Raw genomic sequence first — 19,745 nt, 5'->3', positions numbered from 1 at the left:
GTTCAGCATTAGAAGTATATTGCGAAGTTCGAATTGTGCGGTTGTAATACTTTCAATAGTCGGTTTACTATTATATTGTTCTTTAGTTATTAGACTAAAGATCTGGTGTCCGAGGATAGGAGCAATGTATTGTAATACATTTTGGTTTATTGTATTTCCATCACGATCGTTCACTTCTACTTGCCACTTACAATGTTCTCTCAGGTCGGGGAACTTTTTACATAACATGAGTGCAAAGCCTTTACTCATAGCACAGTTCTTAGAAACTGTGTGTACTATAGCCATACTACTATTGAATATTGACTGTTCTTCGTGGTTAATATAGTTTATGCAACTATCGGACTCGTTCGACTCAGCCCCTTGTACTGAGTTAACAACTGTACTAAGCATGAAACAAATATCCAGTTCTTCATACTTATTTAGTATTGAGTATGTGAACTCACTACAATCGCGCATGTTGAATTTGCGCGTATCACGACTCAATACTAGATCACATACAGCCTACCCAGTAATACCTTTATTAAGTGTAACAGGGTGATTTTTGTGGTTTTCTAATAGTATAGGTAGTGTTTTCTCCTTTTGTGTACAGACTGTGTTAATAAACACTAGTTCTGTTTTTACTGTTTTTTTGTGCGGCAGAAAGGAAGTGCCTTTGGGGTAACATAAATCAGTGTTCTGGTGTTTGTACAAATAAGTTGACCTTGCCTGTATATAAAGTGGCTGGAACAAGATTATTGCTTCTATATCTGATACTTGTGGATACTGTTTTTCCATGTTCAATGTTCCATAACTAATTACTCCTGTGTGTTCTTTTAATTCTACGGCAGGAATATCAAAATACAGAGCTTTAAAGAAAATATGACAGAAATCAACTCCAATCAGGTTAGACGTTCCTTCTTGTGTAACCCATACCTTATAGTTCGCTTCATACTTTCCGTCAGTATCAAAGTATGATGTTACTGTAGTATGGCCTAACATACGAATTTGTGATCCATTATAGGATTTTGTGATGTTTATGGCTGAGAAAATCTTCATGCTAGGGTTCAACTTTTGCATTGCTAGAAATGTGGGGTAGTTTATTATCGTACAAGTCAAACCTGGGTCAATTAGATATTCAATTTCAAGTCCACTATTTTTATTTATGTCTCCGGTTGTGAAATAATACATTTTTAGGTAAATCCTAGATTTTGGATTACTATTTGTATTAACTTTCGGAGACTTTAGAAGCTTAAAGGAAAGAAGTCTGTGATAGCATCGGTGTAATTATTCTGATCGTAATATTCTGTTTGTTGGTTTTGATCCTCTACCCAGTGAACAGAGTGGGACGAGCGGGGTTGTTGATCATAATATCTACTGCTTGATTCTTGGAATTGATTAGTATGCGCGTGTGGGGAATAAGAACGTTGAAAATTTTGATTCTCACGTTCATAATATTGTCTGGCATCAGTTTCATGCGGACTAAACTGGTTGTTTTGGGGAAACTTTTGTTCATAGGTTTTATTATTAATATTATTATAGTGTTTATTTCCGTACCTGCGGTTGTCATATCCACTGTTAGTATTATTTGGACGATTCTGATTATTGAAATACGGCTTACTGTTAGTCTGTTTTTTGTAGTCAGTACTGAAGGATGTCTTTTTCTCCTTTTTCTCAGTAAGTTCTCTTTTCATTTTTTTAAAATCCTTCATCAATCCTATGTTTAGAGCAGTTAGAAATAGAATGCCCATGATTACGGCAATAGTTGCAAAAGCGTGTGTTATTCGGCCGTCCTTTTACATTGGGGTCTTTAAACGACCCTGAGTTAATAGCGCTAACTTCGTTATTTCTTATTAGGCTAGTAAGCTCTTTAATTTGTGCTTCATGACTACTAATTTTATCATTTGTTTGTTTTACTGTGCCGTCAGTGCTAACAGTAAATGTTAAGTCCTTTGTTATTAAGTGATTTTGTATTTCGTCCCATGTTTTATCCGGATTTTCTGTCTTATATTCATGCGCTTTGCGTTTTAATGAGGGGGGCTGTAAACCTCTTATGGCAAAGTCAAAATACTTTTGCTCTCTTTGTCGCTGCTGTATTGTTCGTTCAATAGCAATTTGGCCAGGATCAGTTAGTCGTGCAGGTATTGTTTCAGGCCATCCTCTATCAACAGCATGCTTAATTCGGTGGAAATATTTTTTAATTAATTCCCCTTCTTGCCTGCTGGCACCTTCCACTTCTAGTCGATACTTGAATTGGTCACGACTATCTGTGAACCAGGTTATGAAATCTCCTTTTATTTGATCCAGGGTTCTTGTGGGGTCAATAGTATTAAGCCACTCTAATGCGATTTCTGTCAGTAAAGATCCAAATAGCGCTTTGCGTCTATTTTGATGATTTGCTAGAGCGGCAGCATCTGTAGGTAACGTTGTGCCTAAAGAGAAGTTTATTTTTTGTTCTACAGAACTCCAAAATTCATTTGCGTTTTGTCTGGGGTCATTTCCCGAGAATGTAACAAGTGACATATTCGGATGGGAGAGAGGTGTATCAGTAAGTGTTCTTACTAATGTAGCGGTGCCGGTTGTTCCAGTACCAGTGCCACCAGTACCGGTGCCACTTCCAGTTCCTCCGCCTGAGGCCATTAACTTGATTTATTTTTTAAAAGTGGTTACAGTACTTAGTAGATAGAATATTTATACGAGCCTCACTGGTCGCACCAGTTTATACTAGAGGGTAGGGGGGTGCGAAGGTTCAAACTTCTGACTCGATGGTCGTACTCCTAGTATATGCTATCTTTCTAAGCCTGATAAGTCTCATAAAAGTATTTATTGATCTAAGTAAGTAAATTTGGCTAATTGATCTAGTTATAAGTTTTATATAATCTTTAAAGAAATCTAACATACATAAATTCACAGCTAAAGTAACGAGCTGATAAGAGTTAAAACTTTAAGTTATAAAAGTTAGAAAGTTATGAAAGTTAAAAAGAGGAGAAGGTCGGGAAAGTTAGTAAAAACTTTACTAACTCGAACTGTTATCAGTAACTTATTATTCCTTTTTGGATAAATTCCTGACTTGAAGGTTATCTCTAATTATTCGTTATTCGATATAGTGGAGAAGATTGGATTAGTAATTCACTTTGGAATATTTTGTGTTGAGATTACTTTCTCGGTTTGGAGATATTAAATTCTCAGTTTCTCTGATTTATTAATTCTTAATTTCTCAAAGTTGTGATTTTTACTTTGCTATATATAGTTGTCAGAACGGGATTATTCCCGTCCTGCTGGCTGGACGGTAAAATGTCCGTTTGGCTGGACGGACGGACATTTTACGCAATTTGAATGGTTCAGCATAATTGCATCGTTCTATTTTTAGAATGATGTAATTTGAATACTTAGCTTAGTTAAGCTAAGTATTCAACATAAACATTACTTTAGTACACAAACCTTGAAACACCTGAAGAGGGGTGACTGAGGGGGTTTAAACTTTTAATATTATCCTGTTTATCATGTTTTTGATGACAGCAAGTCAAAAGCGTCAGACAAAAAATCTTTTAAGCGATAGATCGCATAGAAAAAGACCACAGGGCTTAAATAATTTCTATTAATTTGTTGGATAAATTGATGATATTTGCGCTAAATGTAAACAATTTTTTTTTTGGCTTTGGAGTTCTTTATAGCTATATAACGCGGTAACGATGGTTACGTGGTAGCGTGGCTAATGGGCGCCTTACATTGAGTACATCTTCCAGTACATGTTTAGCAGCTGTGTCATACACCTGTGCCTGGGTGAAATTTGGACCAATCACAGCATCGAAATTGTACTTCTTGTCTGGTTTGTCCATCATTGACACCTGGTTCCCTGTGACATTGACTGCCTCCTTGTCCCCTTTCGCCAATTCCTTTTTATTCAGAGGACGAACCCGACATATCACCTGAATCAGGACAATATTGGTCTTTTCCCGTCTCATCCCATTCAGGATGAATATGATATATCTAACTCTTTTGTTTAAGTTATTCCAATCATAAAAATTCTCCCCAAAAGTTCTCTCTTATGCGGTTCATAATACAGAGGTTACGGGGGATAAAGCTCAAGCCTTCACACAAATTACCAAAGTTATAAAATACTAGGGGGACGATTTATAGCTGGGTTGTTGATGAAAAAAGACCTAAAATCAAAATTTTCATCCCATTTTGATGGTATCTCAGGTTAGGTTGAGATGTGCCACTTCTGATAAGACATTTTTCAGAATTTGCCCTCTGACTAGATGGTGACGCTCTGAAATAACCTCTGATCAGTTCTATGTCTATACTCTTTGGTCTGGACTATGTCCAGACTTTGGTCTCTGGTCAGAGCTTTGTACAACCATTGTCACAACACTATAGAGCGATTACAACTCTTACCAGACCCTGAAATTTGGGTCGCACTATACCCTCTGCGTGCAACACTACAGCTGTAAGAGAACCATTTTTAACAGCAGACAAATTTGAATTAGTTTGTACCAGCCGGGTTGATATTATGTCAACGAAAATCATACAAATGATTTCCCAGGATGAGGTGTGCGCACCAAATTGTCCTGATCAGACCATTTCGACCACAAAACTGAATATTTTGCGCTCGAAATTACAGGGCAATTTTGAGCGCAGGAGCGCATTTGATTCTGATTATAACCAGTTTCGAGCGAACTTGAGTCTGATCATAAAAGGCTTCGAGCGCAAATGCTCTGATCGTTAACGGTTTGAGCGCAACTGGCTCTGATCAGAAACGATAAAGGTAGCATAAAGGTAGCAATTGAAGTAGTCAATAGAGCATACAATTCCCAGCAACTCTATGGGTTTCTATCCGTCTGGAGTATTTTATTTGAGTGCAGCGCCAAGTCAAGAGCGTGAAGCATCACATTTTACTCTAACATCTAATTTAGGATTGTAGTGACAGTTTTCAGTACTTTGTGCTATTTTTTCTCTTATTAGGTTAAAGTGTTTAGTGTGTGTTTCAATCCAAACAATATTAGTAGATTTATTAAGCATTGGTCTTAATGGGTGAAAGAGTTGTGCCAATTATGGTATGAATTTACTAATGTAATGTACTGAAACAAAAAATAATCTTAATCGTTTAAGTGTATTTGGGGTTGGAGATTGATGCGCAAGTTATCCTCATGGCTTCTTTAAGCACCTGACGACATAATTAATGTGATCGGATTCTGATGTAGTGCCGACTAATATAATATCATCAAAGAAGCAAAATGTATTTCGAAAGCCTATAATTGTGTAATCCATTGCTTTTTGAAACTTTGTTGGCATGTCATTGAGGCCTTTAAAATCAGTTTTATATGTGCAGCTACCTGTTGATTCACCTCGAATATCATTAATGTTACAATGTTTTGCTGTATCTTTATGTAGTTTCAATTGACTGTATGCATATTTGAGATCTATAGTTGAAAAAATGCTCGTTGAACGTTTTGTCGTTTCTGTCAAATGTTGGGAAACGGAAGTCATCAACATTTTTGTGTTAGGCATTTGACTTTTATTTTTATGAATTGATCTGATGTGAACTTTAGAATCTAATGCTTGTTTTATTGATTAAACTTTCTTCACTCTATTCACTATAGGTGAAATGAAATTTTCATCAGAGCAACTTGTCAAACTTTCGATAAGGCCCTTTTTCTGTAATCTGTCCAGTTCAGCAGTAACTCTAGGTTGTAATTTAATCGGAAAGCGACGAGCATTTGACGCTTTGCTGGAACTTTTGATGAATCTTTGGTGTAACCATTTGTATCTTTGATAATCGAATTCTCGAAAATAATTCATGAAATTACGACGCGATTGCGTGTTTGATTTTGCATGTAGAATTATCTATATGGTAAATGCATTTACTTGTTTTTGATTGTTGTTGAACAACTGCGAATCCGAGGATATTGAAGAGGTCCCGTCCAATGATATTCTTATGATCATCGTCTACCACAGTAAGACAAGCATCGTCACAAGTCCAATCATTGTATGTGACAATTGTGGCAAGTTTTTCTAGGACTTTGATAGGTTTGTTTGAGAAAGTTTCCAATCTTTCTCACCTGTCGAAGTAACTCATCGAGCTGCAGCGGCAGTTTTGAAGATTTTGCTGACCAAGCTTTTTTCATCATGATGCAGACACTGCCAGAGTCGATCATTGAGATTGAAGATATATTACCAAACTTTATGTTGGCATTAAGAGGTTCTAATTTGTTTGACGTCTCGCTCAAGATACTCGCATTGGAGTTGTCCCATTCACTATCATAGTCTGAGTCTTACACTTGTTCGTATAGCTCTCTGTAGCTAGCAATAAAATTTAATGAGTCTTTGTCCTCACTTTTATCAGGTGTTGATTCAATTTGTTTGACATTAGTTTGTTGTGGTGGTGATGTTTGGGACTGTTTTTTTGGGTTTTCCGCACATCTTTGCGAATTGATTTAAAATTCCACACTTATTGCAGTTTTTTTCTTTTGTAGGGCAATTTTATCGATAATTGAAAATCTAACGTTTTCCGCAATTGCGGCAGTTACAAGTGAATCCATTTTGGTTGAAGGCATTTGCGTTGCGATTGTAGGATTTCCTTTGTTTTTGGAAATTTGTGGTGCGGTTACAATTTTGATAATTTTTTACTATATTTACGGATTGAGTGTTATTATTGTTCGGGTTTTAGATGAGTTTGTTTTTTCCAATTTTGTGCTCCCAATTCCATGTGAATTTATATTTCTAACGTTTTATTGGGTGTTGTCGTTTTCTTGAGTAGATGATTTTGCATCTCATAACCCGGCATGTTCAGTATGAAAGTGTCGCGTATGAGTGGAGTCTCTTCATTGCCCAGACTGCAAATTTCAGCTTCTTCTATAAATCTTCAAAAGAAACTCCCGACAGATTCCTCTCTCGGTTGTTTTCAGGAGAAAAGACGAATCTATTGTATGTGATTTTGTGGGGCTTTATAAAAGAATCTTCCTTTACTTTCCATAATTCTTTCATTGGTTCTTTTTCAAAGAAAATGTGGGTGATTACGTTTGAAGATACCGCGACCGTCTGTCCCAATGCCAAGGTTGAGGAATGATCTAGTTTTTTGGTCACAGATATCCATAGTTTGGCCCCGCAAATGAAGCCAATTTCATCGATTTTCTTGCATCTATTCTGGCAAGTGACTATAAGTTGTCGATTTTGAATTTTTCGGTCCCTTTCCGTTGCTTGAGTATGATCTTTGACCAGCTCCTCATATACGGGTTCTCGTGGGTTGACAACTCTTGAGGGTGGTCTCTTTAGAAGAATTCTGAGCTGAATTCCTTCCTTCGCTAACAGAGCTAGCTTCATTTGCTGAGTCCACTTCTCCCAAGAAAGGGGTGATGTGATCGTTGCATTTTCCCAGACGACATCTATATTAAGAGGGGTTTTTCTTGCAACAACTGCTGACTGCGCCACGTTATACTGCTAAGTTTTATGTTTTGTCCAATTGCGCCGGGATTGGTGTCTACCAGATTAGAGATTGCAGTTTGCGTCGCGTTTGTTAATTTCACTCAATTGATTTTTGGAGATTACTTCTAGTATTGGGAGTTTGTGTCGCGATTGACTATTTCAGTTTCTTAACTCACTTTTGAAGAGCAAATGACTAAATTTATATTACAACTGCTAATAATCAGTAGAAAAAGAAGAATGAAAGTGATATTTACAAGTTAGTGCTCAACAGGAAATTAAGACGATCATGGTTCGATCATGCACAACGACAGGAACTTTATATTTGTTTACAGTATGAACAGACAGTTTCTTGTCTAGTAAATGAATAAAATAGGAGAAACTCAAGTTTGCGAACTAAATAAGATTAAAGGTAAACTGAACCAAATACTACAATGAATTAATTAATTAAATGAACCAAATACGGTAATGATCCCAATACAGTCTTGATCCCAATATTCAGTCTGTATGATATCCGCTAATGAAGCATTAAAACAAGCAAATTTTTGTCATTTGGGCCAAAAAGTTACTTTAAAGATACCTGTTATTAAATAGTGTTTTTCAGATAAACATCTGTTAAAGGGCAGCTGTTATGGCCCTATATCTATTACTTTCCTGCTCATGAGATTTCACATCTTCCACGAGGCCAGTAGTGATCATCTTCTAATCTCTGATTCTCAGACTCACAGTGTGCGAACTAACACTACTATCGCGTTTGGAGTTGTGAATGTGCTAACTTTGCCAGGTGGACAAATCAGACACTTGTACGATTTTCTTCCAAAACCTGGTCAGTACAAATAGGAAACTTTATTCATCGGTGGAAACCACAGCTATCTTCGTGGTGGTAACGTCTCTAGCACACCAGCTCAAGAGATTGCAAACGAACTGAAAACACAAGCCGACATTCGTTCAAATCGTACAGATGAACAGTCCGATTTACGTGATTGGAATTCCAGAAAGATATAGAAAGCCGCACCGCGCCAAATCAGTCAACGATCTTCTTTTTGGCCTAAGTCGCAACGCTCACTGGAAGTGTAGATCAGTTTCTAAATACTTGTGGTCGATACATATTCTTCTGGACGGAGTGCACTTATCACCAGACGGATTCAAAAACCAAAAGAATTTTTAAAGGAGAAGATCTTGTACAAGTCCTACAACATCGACAAAGACAACGAAGGACCTAAATCAGTTTTTCCTGTGGTTCACGAGAACAACCTCTCTGCACTTGTGGACACTTCAACCCTTGAAATCTCAGTAGTAGTTTCAGTAGTAAAATACTTGAAACTGCTCCTGATCCCTTCCCAGCTCATTTGTTTTGGTATCTCTCCACAGATACCTTAAGGTTTCATAGGGGAGATAACCAGACACCCTGTCCTTCAGCAATACCCGACTTAAACTCATGATCTAAACGCTACATCTCAGACATGACCCAGTGCAAGTCCTGCGATCCTGCGAGCGCAGAATAACATCCCTTAATAAAAGATTCAAATGCTATTTTTGTGGCTGCACAATGCATTTTACTAAGGATTGCACCGGATTTGAGGACGCGCAAACTAAAGTTCTGGTGGAACTTAAAAAAATTTGTTGATGGTCTGCAACGGCTGCGAACCTAAGAAAACCAGCAATATTGCAGCACAGAAGAGAACAGCGCAATGGCAGCAAATATCAAAGCACTCGAAAGAAAGATGTCTGACTTCATGAAAACCATGGAGCAATCTTCTACCAAAGTTGATTAACTGAAAGCTGAAACGACGAAACTGAAGACAGAGTCACAACCACCCAGCAACAGCTACGCAAGCAAAGTCGGTGCTGCGACGGCCGGCTGAAGGACCTTTGATAAAACTCCCAAACAGTCAATGGGAATCAGAATCAAGGGCGTGCCCGAAGCACCTGATGATACAACAGACTGGCTCCAGGATGATAAGAAGAATGTCCTCGACATAATGGATCAGCTAGGCGTTGAAGCAAAGTTAACCAGGTTGACCAGACTTGGTCTAAGAGACCCGAAGAAAGGGCCCCGCACCATCATAATCAAAATTGATAACGAAATCGAGAAAAAAGTATTGGTGAAATCAGCCCACAAGCTGAAAGGTTATTCCAGAAATTCAAACCATGTCTTCAAAAGTCACGAATGGAGCAAACAAGATATGAAAAAGGAGAACGAGGCTCTCATCCTCAGACGCAAAATGATTGCAGATGGTTTCAATTCAAAACATCTACGCATCAGGAACCTTAACCTTCAGAAACTAGCGGACAAAATCTAGACCATAGTTTCTACCGTAGAAGAAGAGTGTTGACTATGCTCTGGTCACACCAAAATATCACCTAATATGCATAATTTGAGCTTCAATGTTCGTAGCATACTCTCCTTCGAAAGACGGCCGCTGTTCGCAAATTCTGTCCATGAGGGCAATTACGACATAATCTGCCTGTCCGAAAAATGGCTAGTCCCTGAGGTACCCGATGAAGATTTTTTTCTTACAAACCACACTGTAGATAGAGCTGACAGACTGAGCTGAGTCATCAAAACGAAATATGGAGGTGTCTTAGAGGCATTAAGCCCTCAATCTCACACGAACTAGTGCAATTGGATGCCACCTTCGAGGAATCTCTTGTCATTAGAGTAAACGCTTCCCAACATTTTCTCATATGTTGCTTCTTCAATCCCCCTGTAAATAGTCCCTTCCGATGAAAACGTGATAAATTCATTGCTCTTCTCAACGAACTGAAATGTTAACAAGCGCTTCTAGATTGCAAATTTGTCGTCATTACCAGAGATCTTAATTCCTCTAAGAACTCATGGGACAGCATGGAATCAACCGACGACTACGAACCAAGCATTTTGGACATTCTCTGTTAGCAAAGTTTTGACCAGATTCTGGAACACAACAACGAAAAGTCTCTCGACGATTTCCTCTGTAATGACGACGAGAATGTTTACATCTCCAAGGAGGGCAAACAGATCGCATCCCGCTACAACGTATCCGACCACCCTGCATACATCACCACTATCCAACTAACTGTCAATAGATGGTCCCCTGTTAAATTCCAGCAAGTTTAGAGCCTTAAATCAGCGAATTGGGAATCCTTCGTAACTGCAACCTTTAAAAAACCCCTTCCAGCAAAACTGTTATAGCATTGTCGATGTTCTCCTTCAAACTTGGTACTCATGGTTCCATGGCATCATGGAGGACAATTTGAAGAAAGTTACCAAACACAGAATGTCCCAGCCACCCTGGATTACCAGCAAAACATCCCACCTGCAAAACCTTCTCAAGACAAAGAAATAGAGGAAGAAGAAGAATACCTTCAATGTGTCACAAGCTCTCAAAATTAGGAAACTGGAGAAACAGGTAAGCAAACAAGAGAGGCTGATCTTGAGTTATATGAAGCAAAAGTCTTTGAGACTCGCTACTTCAGCCATATTCAAAAGTACCTTTCCTGCATCCGCGAACACCCTTCAATTTCTACCCAAGTGTATAATAAGGAAGAACAACTGTATCAGAATTGGACTGTGCTGAAATGTTTAACAACTTTTTCGCTAGCGTTTTCAACACTATAGACACAACAAACGATGCTGACTTCAGCCGAAATGCCCTCAACTGGTTCAGGATCGACCAGTCGAATGTAAATGAATTGCTCCAGGAAATCAACATCAGGAAATCTACGGGACCCGAATGTATAATGAACATCATGGTGAAAAAAGTCACCGATGGCATCTCTAAACCGCTCACCTTTGTGTATCAAACCATTGTAAATAAAGGTTGTCTTCCATCACAAAGGATGTTGTGCCATGTGTGCCCAGTTTTCAAAGATGGAAACAAAGAAGATGTGTCCTGCTATAGACCCATTAGCCTCATAAGCCGCGTATACAAGGTATTCGAAGGAATACTGTTTGATCACATCTATTCCTTTGTACATTCCTCTCTGCATGCTCAACAATTTGGATTTCGAAAAAAGAGATCACCCATAATACAAATTTTGGTTTTCCTTGACAGAATCCATCAGTACAACGATGACAAGGAATTGGAAAACTTGAGTGTCCTCTATCTTGATTTCTGCAAGGCATTTGACACAGTCCCGCACAATCTTCTCATCAGAAAAGTAAGAAACATCGGTATAGGTGGAAAATTGCTGAAACTAATCAACAACTATTTATCGGGTCGTGTCCAATCTGTCAAACTAAACAACACAGTGTCGCCGCCGCTCCGAGTAACGACTGGAGTCCCTCAGGGCTCCATACTCGGTCCCCCACTGTTTCTCATGAATATAAACGACTTACCAGATTCTTTCCAAGAGTGTTTTGGTTAGGCAGATTACTACAAAATGCTCTTCAAAAATCAAGAAGGAGTTGATGAAGGCGCGAAAAGACTAGAATCGTGGTGAAATTAACAACATGAAAATAAATAACAAAAAAAGGAGTCTGGCTGTAATCAAAATTGAAATGACTGTTGCACTACAAAACCAAGAAGTTAGCAGATCTTTGTTTACAAAGGGATCTGGGTCTCCTAGTAAGTAACTCATTGAGCTGGACTGAAAACTGTACTACTAGATCGAGCAAATCCCTAAGAGCCCTATTTAAAATCAGAATGAATGTCTCGGCACATTGTAACACTCAGCTAAAAATCTATGCGTACAAAGGTTATGTCATGCCAATCCTCATTTTATGCTCTCAAGCCTATTATCCCAGCGTCAGCTCTCTGAAAAAATTAGAAAAAATCCAAAAGAGCGCTACAGTTTGGTTCTATGGGTACAATGACAACTACAAAGCAAGGCTAGTTCGCTGCAATCTCCTACCAGTATCCCCATACATTGAATTGCATGATGTATTTTTTCTGCAACTAATTTTTAACGGCAGAGTTGATATAAAACCCTCAGCACTTCTGACTATAAATAAAAACGAGTCAACCACACAGGGTCAGCGTAAAAAACTAACAGTGAACAGCACCCGAGAAAGAAAATCCGACGAGAACTTCGTCAGACGTGCCAGTATTCTCTACAATACCCTATCTCGACATGCACAGTACACCAATGTAAAACTGAACAAAAGCTCGCTCCCTGACGTACATCTATTGGCAATATTTTGTTGAATGTTGCAACGAGAAAACATGTTGCACTTGGAGAATCTTATGCCTGTGTGGCTCATGCAATCCCTACGGAAAATTCACTAATTGATACCACCAGAACTGTGCAAACAAATTAACACTCAATCGGGATGAAAGATGCCCCTGGAACCCCAAAATCCTATTACTACTACTACTACTACTACTACTACTACTACTACTACTACTACTACTACTACTACTACTACTACTACTACTACTACTACTACTACTACTACTACTACTACTACTACTACTACTACTACTACTACTACTACTACTACTACTACTACTACTACTACTACTACTACTACTACTACTACTACTACTACTACTACTACTACTACTACTACTACTACTACTACTACTACTACTACTACTACTACTACTACTACTACTACTACTACTACTACTACTACTACTACTACTACTACTACTACTACTACTACTACTACTACTACTACTACTACTACTACTACTACTACTACTACTACTACTACTACTACTACTACTACTACTACTACTACTACTACTACTACTACTACTATTGTCCATTAATAGTGCCTATCATGTAAAATTCAATAGCAATTAGATTCTTTAGATGTATTATGGCTGAAAATTAGTTGGGTCGTAATATTTCGAGAGAGCTGAAATTGATAATTTAGATTTCAAGAAGTCATAAATAGTTGCAGCAAAACAGATATGAATTGAAACTTTGTTCTTGCGCTTTCTCACAAGCACACACATATATAGAGATTTATGAGATTTAGAGGTTTATGGGTAAAAAGTAAGTGGGCTCCAATACTTCGAGACAGCTCAATTTGGTAAATTAGATTCCAAGAAGTCTTATCAAAATTAGGAGCAAAACACGTATGCACTTGAGTTTTTTTCTAGCGTTTTCACACAAGAACCCACAAAATATATACAGAGAGGGAGGAGGAGGAGAGAGCGAGATAGAGAGAGAGAGAGAGAAAGAGGGAGAGAGGGAGGGGGAGAGACAGAGGGAGGGGAGAGAGAGAGGGACGCAGAAGAGAGAGAGAGAGAGAAAGCGTGCGAGCGAGCGGAGAGAGAGAGCCCAATTTCAAATGGTAAATAATCAATATTCCCATTACTTCTTACACACTAAAATTGGATGCAATAGAATCAAAACTGAAAACGAAAAGTTGTTTGAACATTTAAAAGTTACGTTACTCAAATTGGATCGTTTCCGTTTGTGCCCTCCAGCTTAGTGGGTGCATTTTATTTGCACCCTCCAGTCGCACGTGCTATATTTTTACAAAATAATTTACTGTGTAATGACACGTAACCGGGGGCGCATAACGTACTGGGAGGGCACATATTAAAGTGCTATAATGAAAAATGTATCAATTTTAATAGAGGGCACAAAAATACTGGTTGACTGAAATGGGATAGAAAAGTAATATGTGCCGACAGATTTTTGTCAACTCGATCAAATGGTTTGACTGATTTGCTTCAACTTTGTTTTGTTTCTTCTTTCTAAGATCATGGAGTTTAGATCTTTTCCTGTTGTGTCCCCCTAGTTAGTGGGCGCATATTATTTGCAACCCCCAGACACCCGTGCTGTATTTTTACATAATGATTTAATATGTTATAACACGTGCTTTGCGATTGGGGATGCATAAAAAACATACTGGGGGGGGCACAAAAGGAAAAGATCATGAAATTTTTTGGATCTTTTCCGTTTGTGCCCCCGCCCCCCAGCTTAGTGGGCGCATATTACTTGCACCCCCCAGACGCACGTGCAATATTTTTACACAGTGATTTACTATGTAATGGCACGTGCTCTGTAACTGGGGGGCGCATAACGTACTGGGGGGGCACAAACGGAAAAGATCCAATTTTTTATATGGGATTGTCAAATGTAATTTAAAAGGCTTTGAAATTAATGCTTGTAACCTAGGTGGTTTGTTTTTGGAAAATAGAACAGAAAATAGAACAGTTGCTTTTGGCATGCATGAAACTTTTCTTGGATCTTTTCCGTTTGTGCCCCTCTAGCATAGTCGGTGCATTTTGTTTGCACCCCCAGTCGCACGTGCCATATTTTTACATAATAACTTACTGTGTAATGACACGTGCTCAGTGACCGGGGGGCGCATAACATACTGGGAGGGCACAAACGGAAAAGATCCGTTTTCTTAATGGTGCTCCACGAACAATAATATAATCACCAGGACTTATCGCATCTATTCTTCTTTAGTTTCCAGATTATATTGTGCTGTATGGCTTCTTATAATTTGTAACGGGGGGGGGGGGGGGGGTATAAAAAACCACTGGGGGTCTAAAAGTTTCTGAACGAAATTTGATCTTGACGAATATCGCTATACCTTGAATGAGTCATGCATTTAAGAAAAAAGTAAACTAAATATGCTACTGCAAATTCTTTTTCGAGAATAATTGATTCAAAAACAGCTGCTTGTGTTAAATGCAGCCCTAATCGTCCACCAATTTGTTCGATGAAATTGGAAATAGTTGAGAAAAATAGAAATTGTCTGTAATATATTTGGGACCTTTTCCATTTGTGCCCCCCCCCCCCCCCCCCCCCCCAGTTCGTTATGCTCCCCCCAATTACAGAGGACGTGCCATTACATAGTAAATCACTATGTAAATATATGGCACGTGCATCTGGGGGGCACAAACGGAAAAGGACCGAGTTTTGAATAACATGTTACAGCATACTATAGAAGATTTTATAGGTCAAACTGTTGGCTCTTTTCTGTTTCGGCCCAAAATTTCATTTGGCTGACTCCTCAGTCTCACGTGCTAATCTTTAAGTTGGGTTCATAAAAACCACGGGTTGGGGGTCAAACAAAATGGATCGAAACTTTTTTGCCCTAACTATAGTACCAACTTAGATCTATTCTGTTTCGGCCCCATCATTTTTTCAATGATGCAATTTGTGTTTTTGGGTCTTTCCCATTATAGCCCACCCACCAATCATGGTAAATATACCATAATGTGGGGCTATTTTTTCGTGGGGGCTATATTGGGAAAGACACTTGTTTCTTAGCAGGTTACTATGCAAAAAATCAGCCTGTGCGCCTGGAGGCGTAAAAGTTTTATGTCAACTAAAGATGGGGAAATGGCAGAAACAGATCCACCAACTTGGTCTCGCCTGCATGCAATGCCAATGAGACGTTTTGGCCAGAAAACGCAGAAGTGAGAGAAATAAAACCGTAAAGTAAATAAACGACCAAAATGATACCTGAGATAATTGGCTCTATAGTTTGTACGAGGATGTAACTTTATTGTTCCGACCCCTCTTGAGGGGGGAGGAACTATATACTCAAATGGGTTTTTTTTGTTCAGTCAATTTTCTCCGATCGATATATTCATCGTAGAGAGTTGAAACTGGTATCATTAGAAAGCTCGTCCAGCGTAGAATATGGAATTAAAAAGACTTTTAATTTTCGTTTTCTACAGGGAGTTATTGAGGTTTAAACTTCTGAGAATAATAGAGTGATTTCACGTTGTTTTTATTCACATTTTCCAAAGTTTTTGCCTAAATTTTTGTCAATTTTGCTAAAATTTGTTGAAATTTTTAAGAATGGTGTCGTTGATTTTATTTTTAAATACAAACAAGCCTTGTTGATTATTCTGATTCAATTTTTGGGGTCAAAAACTCTGGATAAATATTTCAAAACTCAGCCTTTTTCATCAAAGACAGCACGAAATAAGCTACTTTAGTCCACTTTGATTAAATTTGCCGGCACTACACCCCCAAACAACACCAATAAAATTTTTGTAGACTCAAAAGGGGGCTATTCCTACTTCAACTTCCGCTGAGAGTGCTCTGTAATTAAAACTTTGCCGTTTTCTGCTAGCTTTACTCGTTTATTAACAAAAATGCAGAATTTTTTTTTTGAGTTTTCAACTAACAAATTATCTATATCTACAATATTCGAGAAATCAATAGTTTACAACGGACAATAAGCATCAGCAGGGCTAATTTTAAGCCAATCTTGGACTGTTACAATCAAAAAAGAACTCGGATTGCAATCAGTCGGTCTTTTTTTTGAAAAAAGACTTTTTTTAATAATAAAGAACAGAACGTATGAAATGAAAGCTGAGGAGTGATAGGTCCAATTGGCTTCCTAAGCAGCTCCAAGCTAATGCAGTTAGTTTTTTAATTGAAAGTTTATGATCGTTTCGACTTTTAAAAATAATTGATTTTTAAATAAATAATGGCTTAATGAACTTTTCCTCCATTTTTTTCTTAATTTGGTCAACTTGCATATTATTTTAAGCAAAGAAAGAATGCTTCGTCATTCTAATGATTTGAAATTTAGTCTTGATTGCGTTTTTAAGCCTGAAGTCATTGTTTTCCGGCTTTATTACTACTAGATTTCAGATTTTTTTTGTTTTTAGAAATTTGCCAGTCTTTTATGTTTTCTAGTCACATTATCACAATACAGACAGTTCTCATATCTTATTATTAGCGTTGAAAAGGAAACCCAATTGAACATATTAAAATCCTTAAAGATATAGAATATCGCTTTAACGGCCTCGACACTTTTCTTCAAGAAATTAATTGAATTTTTTAATTTTGACTTTAACTGTCATTTTTACTTTGTCCTTTCAGTTGTATGAAATTTCCTGTATCGTTAAAGGTTTCACTGGTTTTTCATGAAAAAATAAATGAGCCAATATTCTGATATTAATAGATAGCTGATGGCTCTCATGACTTTGAAAACAATCGTTTTCCAAAACTAAAATTAAAAAACTTTTTAACTTCGGAAGTTTGTTCTTTTTTCTTTTTAGTACCTAATCTCGTTAATTACAGGTCAAATATGACATTATGGGTGTCAAGGGAAGGTGTCAAATGGGTTGATGTCCCAAAATCTATTTTTTAAAGAAGGCGTTGTGACCTTAGTGACTTCGACACCGGTTTTTCACAAAAAAATTAAATTAATTTGATTTTTGTCATGTTTGACGTTCTTTTTGCAGACGCAAGAATTATTCTGGATAATTGCAGGTCTCAAAGAGTTTTTTTGGATGAATAAACGACCCTATTTAATTTTTTGGTTTTGTATTTAATGTTTTTTATGACTTTGTATATAATTTTGTTTCGAAAAAAATTCAAAATTATTTCATTCTTTTGCCCTTTTCTTTTTTTGTCTACTTGTTACCTAGTCTCACTAAATGGCCAAATAAATCATTATCGGTGTTTGAAGAAGGCGCAAACGAATATATTTTGAGGGCTGAAATATGGCTTGACGGTTTTGACAGCGTTTTCTGGCAAGTTTCAATTGAATTTTTGTTTGTTGTTTTTTTGTTGTTCTTTTTAGTCGCTAAAAGAAATGAATAAAGACAGGTGCTAATGCCCTTCTATTCAACCTTTGGTATTCGTAAACCTTTGGGATATTTTACTTGATTTCTAATGGTTTTAATTATTTTGAAAAAAATTGTTTTAAAAAAATGAGCGATTTTTTTAACTTTACTGTTTTTGTTCTTTTTTGTCTAATTATTACCAAACCTTTTTATGGACTGGTCCATATCTTTTCTGGTGATTTAGAAGTTATTTTGTTTAGTTTTAGGATCATCTGACGTTATGTTGACTTTGTTATTAATTTTGTTTTCTAAAACGGACAAAATTTTTTGATGTAATTGATGTTTGTTGTTTTTGTTGTTTGATTTTACTGTCCGTCTTGACTCGCTTTCTTAATATTGGCATATCACAGCAATTTAATGCTTCAATTTTTACTCCACTGATTTATTTGCTTTGGAGGCTATCTTATCGTTCATACACAATTTTTTTGAAAAATATTTTTTTGAAAAATACTTGGGCTTTTTTGGGTTTTTTGGGATTCCCAAAAAATAATTTTTGGGTTTTCTATCTGTTCCTCATTTTGTAGACAGTTATGCCAAAAATTTGGATGGGCGGGGTCGATGGAACATTATGTGCCATCGCACATTGCTGAGCCTCCTTGTTCTCCTTAAGCCCAAATGGAGGAGTTGCAGCATTTACTAGTCGCAGCAATTTGAGATAAAAAGTTTTTAAAATTAAAACTAATTCTACAAAATTTTAAGTTGGATAGGAATGAAAGTCAACACATTATTGTTGGTGGGGCTATGTTATGGGAAAGGGCTCAAAAATAGGAATCTATTCTGTTTCGGCCCCCCAGTGTGTCTTACGCCCCCAGTTACAAATTATATGTTGTTATATAGCGCGTTACTATGTAAGAAAATAACACGTGCACCTGGGGGGCGTAAAAATTATAAGCCCACTAAGCTGGGGGCCCGAAACAGAATAGATCCAAAAATAGGAAGACACCAATCGGCTTTAGTGCTTAATTTAGTGTTTAAATTATTGAATTTTTACTGGAACTATCTTTGAAGTTATTCTGCCCCCCCACAAGCATAGTATAGTGGGCATATAAAGTTTACGCTCTAAGGCGCAGATGCATTTTTTTACATAGTAGCATGCTATAAAAGAACACAAAATGCATTTGGGGCATAAAAATACAAGGAGAATCGAAAAGGGGGGACCGAATGTCTCCACATTTTCTCTTACTTTAATGTTGTCATCACTCGACCCCTTTCCCATGAGACTTGACTTCTAACTACTGGTAAGAAAGTTTTCTGGAAACAGCTGTGGGCTGATTTTCAATAAAACAAAATTACAATTACTCGTCTTTTATAATGCGAAATTATTAAATCAAATTGGTGAGCACTGCTCGGGACAATAAATGTGTATAGCAAAAATGAAACGTGAAACGACACGTGTCAAAAATCTTCTTGTAGAAGTCGCGTTGTAGAATCGCCGGGTGTTTCTTATTAAACCAAAATATAGCCCTTATTTTTAATGGTACCCCAGCTTAGTGGTCAGATAACCTATAACCTGATTCACAGCTATTTCAGTGATTCATTCTGAATTATCTTCTGATTCAGAAAACAGAATATTTTCTCTGAATTTTGCTTGATTCACAGAAATTCAGAAATCACTTCACAGTTTGTTCTGAAATCCTTCTGAATCAGTGCAAATTCCCTGAAACTGTTCTGAATCAGTACTGATTGACACTGAGACTTAGGTACGGGAGCTCTTAAATTCGGCATGGTCGGCATTTAAACGTAAAAACTGTTTGGTATGTTTGGTTTTATAGGGAAAGAAATTGTGGCTATGCTCGGCTTCTTAGGTTTGGTAGGTTTGGATTCAAAAGAAAGAAATATATAGTAGGTTTGACTTTA

At 37.4% G+C, this 19,745-nt stretch overlaps 1 protein-coding gene across 1 annotated transcript in view; it reads right to left on the bottom strand.

Moving 5' to 3' along the window:
- LOC142349142 (uncharacterized) overlaps nt 1-19,243 on the bottom strand; it is a 247,034-nt gene extending 227,791 nt beyond the window's left edge. Inside the window, exons 1-2 of the mRNA XM_075400557.1 lie at nt 19,072-19,243; nt 3,705-3,905 (exon numbers count right to left, since the gene is read on the bottom strand). Of these exons, the coding sequence (XP_075256672.1) occupies nt 3,705-3,905; nt 19,072-19,104 (234 nt within the window). The 5' untranslated portion in view covers nt 19,105-19,243. The remainder of the gene's footprint in view (nt 1-3,704; nt 3,906-19,071) is intronic.
- Nucleotides 19,244-19,745: the final 502 nt, after the last annotated feature.

This window comes from Convolutriloba macropyga, chromosome 11, assembly GCF_964194025.1.
Source record: "Convolutriloba macropyga chromosome 11, txConMacr16.3, whole genome shotgun sequence".
NCBI lineage: Eukaryota > Metazoa > Xenacoelomorpha > Acoela > Convolutidae > Convolutriloba > Convolutriloba macropyga.
The sequence above is the reverse complement of the archived record's forward strand: the minus strand, read 5'-3'. Positions and strand labels throughout refer to the sequence as shown.